The sequence below is a fragment of the Penaeus japonicus genome, unplaced genomic scaffold (assembly GCF_977035675.1).
Source record: "Penaeus japonicus unplaced genomic scaffold, GWHDUDI00000001_assembly GWHDUDI00000019, whole genome shotgun sequence".
Lineage (NCBI taxonomy): Eukaryota > Metazoa > Arthropoda > Malacostraca > Decapoda > Penaeidae > Penaeus > Penaeus japonicus.
The window spans coordinates 36,422,166-36,427,165 of NW_028234421.1; the positions used below are offsets into that span (position 1 = coordinate 36,422,166).

At 36.3% G+C, this 5,000-nt stretch overlaps 1 protein-coding gene across 1 annotated transcript in view; it reads right to left on the reverse strand.

Moving 5' to 3' along the window:
- The window catches only part of LOC122264282 (nucleolar protein 16), a 6,329-nt gene that overhangs the window by 683 nt on the left and 646 nt on the right, over positions 1-5,000 (reverse strand). The window contains exons 2-5 of the mRNA XM_043033101.2: positions 1,262-1,372; positions 1,016-1,121; positions 721-774; positions 474-596 (exon numbers count right to left, since the gene is read on the reverse strand). Of these exons, the coding sequence (XP_042889035.2) occupies positions 474-596; positions 721-774; positions 1,016-1,121; positions 1,262-1,359 (381 nt within the window). The 5' untranslated portion in view covers positions 1,360-1,372. The remainder of the gene's footprint in view (positions 1-473; positions 597-720; positions 775-1,015; positions 1,122-1,261; positions 1,373-5,000) is intronic.

The window sequence follows — 5,000 nt, forward strand, 5'->3', positions numbered from 1 at the left end:
TTAAATAGCCTATTTTGGTATTAAATAAAACTTTTTCTTTACACTTTCTTACTCACTAAGTTGGCAGCATATTGATGCTCACTTCCAAGATGATAATATAAATAATCCTCACTATATTGCTCATATACCACATAAATCATACACACAAATAAAGGGCAGATATTTCTGAATTTTTACAATTTGCTTTGTGCCAAGCATTTTCAACTTGATTTTAATCTATCATATTAATTAATGCACTGTCTGTTTAATGTGTTCTGCCTCTGCCCATGAGTGATAACTACACCACTATTAAGCTTAAAAGTTAGAAAACACTGATCTTAACTTTCATTAAATATCTTTTCTTTCTTACTTTAACAAAAATGCATTATCTATTCACTAACCAATTATGTTATCCTCCACAACTTACAATTTATCCATAAAAATAAAATTTTAAAATCATACTTCTAACAAATGCTCAACTCATTTACACTTACGTAGTAGTTGGTTCCATGCCTTTGCATCATGTATCTAACGTAGTTGCGCTGTGAATTTGTAAGTCTTGCAGGCATCTTAGTCTTGGCTACCCTATTCTGTACTTGGCTCTCCAGAGATTTCACCTGAGACAAATAAGGGTCAAATGTTTAGAGAAGCAAAAATATTTTGTTATTCTGAGAAAAAACATAGTATCTGTCTTCACATTTTTTTTTTTTTTTTCAAAATTAACAAAGCATAAAAACTCACCACAACTTCTTGTTTATCTGCATTTAAAAGGTCCTTCTTCTGCACATCTGTTTCCTAATTGTAAAGAAAGCAGAAATAAGATGACATATAATAATTGATATCTTAATTTCAATTGAAGAAAACAATCTAAAATCAACTACCACAGTTTGTGAATATCACCTCCTTTATATCATACACATGTATGACATAAAAGCAGAATATTTCCATGTACTTTTGTGGTCTATTTTACATTAAATACTCCAACTACAGACCAAGGAAAAACTATATTCATTAAAATAAAAATCTGTATACAAACCATTTCATTTGGAGGCATAATTTTGTTGAGTTTGTATTCCAGTCCAATTTGAGCCATGTTCGTGTGCGTCGACTTTGATATGTCCCAAACCTTCTTAATTGCCTCACTGAAAGCAAAACAATGTGCATTAGAAAACAATGTAGGAAGAAAAGGTAGGGTACTATTACTGACATACTGATCTGTCTACTTTCCTTAAATTATTTTCACATAAATAATGAAGAAGACACAAACCAACGAGCAACTCACACATTTATTTTCGTCTTCTTCTTGCTCTTGAGGTCCTTTTTACGATTGGTTTCATAATTGAAGTGCGTTCGCATCTTCTTCCTCTGACGAACCCCCATTCTGGTAGTGTGTCTGAAAAGATAAGATGGGATGTTATAAAAACATTGTGGCAGACCAGAATACTAAGGGCATGTTCTGCAGGAAACAGGTGGATAATAATTTTTTAAATAATAACAATAACAATAATAATAATAATAATGGCATGACCAGGTGAGCTTCATTTCAAAGCATGTGCCTCCACTGATTGTTCATCTCATGTCTGCTTGTTTGCATTACCTTTTTCTGACATCTTTTCCTATTTTGACTGTCTTAAACCTGTGGGCCATAGGTTGGTTCCCAGGTGAGCCATAAACATATACAAGGATATAATTAAAAGTTTGCATTTGTGTGTGTGAACATGTTTGTGTGCATGTTTGCATTTTTTTGTTTTATGCCTAACTTGCTCAGTGTTATAATATTCCTTTAATAAAACTGATACAGTCATGAAATCTATTTGTTTACATAAATACTTCCTGTTGACTGACTTAACTGCATGAATTCTTTATGTTAACCCATTCCCGACGGGGGGAATTCTAGCCTTGAATGTCCAAATGCCGGGGCGTTCGAATTATTAGGCCTAAATCAATTGAATGGCTGGCACAATACTGTGCCGCCCGGCAACTGGGCTTTTGAATGCGCGGTACACATGCTGTACCACCCGTCCTGTGTGGGTTAAATGCATTAATGCATGGCAGTTCTTTTTTCTACTTCCCACTCCATTTTCTGATGAAATGTAGTATATTAATAATGTTTGATTCTTTCTTTAACAGTTTTGGAGCCAGTCAACCCATTGTGTACGGCTGTCATGATATACATGACACAGGAGCTTTGGCCTGACAACAGGTGTCATGATGAACATGACGTTTGGGAATTTTGGATCATTGTGTTACTTTATTGTGCTATGAGTAAGGAGTAAGTAATGATGGCAATTGCTGTCATAATTACTATAATGTCTGTAATACTGAGCAAACCTAACTTTCACAACCTAGATGGCACCACTTTCTTCTTGCACTAGTAAGAGAGAGAGCCTTGAATGGCACCCATCTACGGTTTCTAGCAAGCACAATCTTTGGAGAGCGATGGCACACAGCAAGTTGACGACCTCTTACACTAAAGTACCAGATAAAGGATGTGCAGGCAGAACGAGACAAGGAAGATGACTCAAACCATACCCAGTGTCTAAAATGTGCTCCTATGCCAATAGGGATGCCTTTTACTGTGGCACTCACAGTCATAAGCACAGGTTTCCTTCCTCTTCCCTACCTCTTCATGCTATCTTCATTGTAGGTGATTATATGTTTCGCATTCATTCATGACAGCATAAAAATATGAAAAAATAAAGTTGCTTTTTGCCCTCCCATAAGACAGCAATACTTCTATCATACTTAGTATAAGGAAAATAATGAGCTGATATGGATCCTATACTACAATTTTAGTCAACTGTAGCATTGATAGAGCCTGTCATATGTCATATTGTCTAAACACAATAAAACACAAAAAATAAAACAAATATGGCTCTAGTTTTACAATGAGTGACTAAGAGTGAGAAGATTAAAATTTTGATGCTTCAAGCTGCTTTGCTCTGAAATAAAACCTATCCTGGAGACTGGGCAAGCGAATCTATCCCCCATCCGCAATGGGTTAATGAAAATGGGTTGCAAATCTAAGTTGGACCGATTTGTGACACATCCCACTGCATGCTGGTTCAAAAAGTTTCTTCTAAAATCATTTAAAACTGTGATTCAAAAGAAACATCATTAACAAAGCTAGCCAATGGGAAGTGCATTCTCAAAATATGTCCATTAATCACTGCCCAATAATATTTTAACACAGTCACACACAAAATCTCTGAAAACATGGATAGTCCACAGCCTTCTTACAGTTAACTAAAGAAAAAAACAGGCTAATTTTGACTCTGCTGAAACAACAGTCAGTTCAGTTCATAAATGGAATGAAATGCTGGGAACGAGATTTTCAGCAAAACTGACAGTGAAACCATAAAATCAGGCAAATGAGATTTGACACTGCTTGTCGATTCTTAAACCTTACTTTTAAGGAACTACTGCTGTATTTCTTTAGATGTCTGATTAACTCTCAGCTATCTTAGGAGAGGATAAAGGTGACAGTAATAGTGTTTTGCATGGGGTCAGGTTACTTTCACACTGCATGACCTCCCAGCCCAGACACTTTGACCTTAGAAGCATTTATCTCATTTTGGGTTGAGTTGCTGTTAAGGATTCTGATCCGAAAAAACTAATATCAATCTACTGAATGCTTCACTTGGAAATGGATAATAAAGTTCTTTAATCTACAAAGATTCCTATTCTCTAGTTAAATACTTTGTTGCGGTTAGTGATACTATATGAGAAAGTGGGTTAACTATGAATAAATTTCATAACAACAAAGTCAGGCTATGAATGTAATATTGATTAGCTACTTCTGCACTGAACAATTTCACAGTAACAATACTAGCCTGGGATTTTTCAGGTGCTACTACACTGTCTCAATAATCACAAGGGCACCATTATTTAGAAATTTACTAAGTTGTTATTTCTGTAATTCACTTGATACTCAAAGTGAAGAGGACCCTGATAGAGCCGTTAGGAGTCTTTCATGTGAATCTTTCTTGCTAAAGTCAACAGGGACACAATGATATTTATTATAACATGACAGCAAGGATCAGGCTCTTTTCAAAGCCAGATGAGTTTGGGGTTAGTGGCTTTGTTATAAGAGAATAAAACCCTTGAAATCATAAGGGTTTGATTGGATGACATAAAAAAAATCTTGAGCGCATTAACTCATCATCCCAGTTACATCAAAAGACACTAACAAGTATTAAAATTTGGAATGATCCAACCTACTCTACTCTGCTTAAATTACACAATAAAAGGGAAAAAGTAGGTAAAATAGTTATAATTGCTTCCTGTGATACATGCTGATTTACAATCTCTCTATGTTCTTCTTGCATATCAAGTGAATTTAACCATTTCTGATAGAACTAAAACTGTAACCAAACTATAAAGAGGGATGTGTGGGAAATCTTAACCCACTCACGACGGGGGCATTCCAGCCTTGCATGTCACAATGCCGGGGCATTCAAACACTTAGGCCTAAATCAATTAAATGACTGGCACCATATGGTGCCACCCGGCCACCGGGCCCTTGAATGAGCGGTACTGTAGTGTACCACCCGTCCAGAGAGGGTTAAGGGGGAATATTAATAGTAAGAAATGCTGTTATATTTGGACTTTCACTAGCCATATCTGACTCCGGACAGATATTGATGTTGACTAAGCCTAAGCAAGCTATCTGGGAAACATGGAAAGCCAGGCAAAGAATGTTCTTTGCTCAAAGCCTTCTAATTTTTAACAGGCAGTGATGAGCTACAGTCTACATCCTTTATATATATTTTTTAAATATCATTATATGGTTATAACTATCAAAATAATTGAGAGGAGCACATAGAGGGAAATAAAATTCCCACTTATAACAACATTGCCTAACTCCAGCAAAAAAAATCGCCCTAATACACCATATGAACCAATCATTCCTTCCTAACCACCTACCGAGGGCAAGCCCCTGGACCCCCTCTTCCCCTGAGGTATTCCCTATCGTGGGAAGGTCCCAAGACCCCTTCCCCTGAGGTATTCCCTATCGTGGG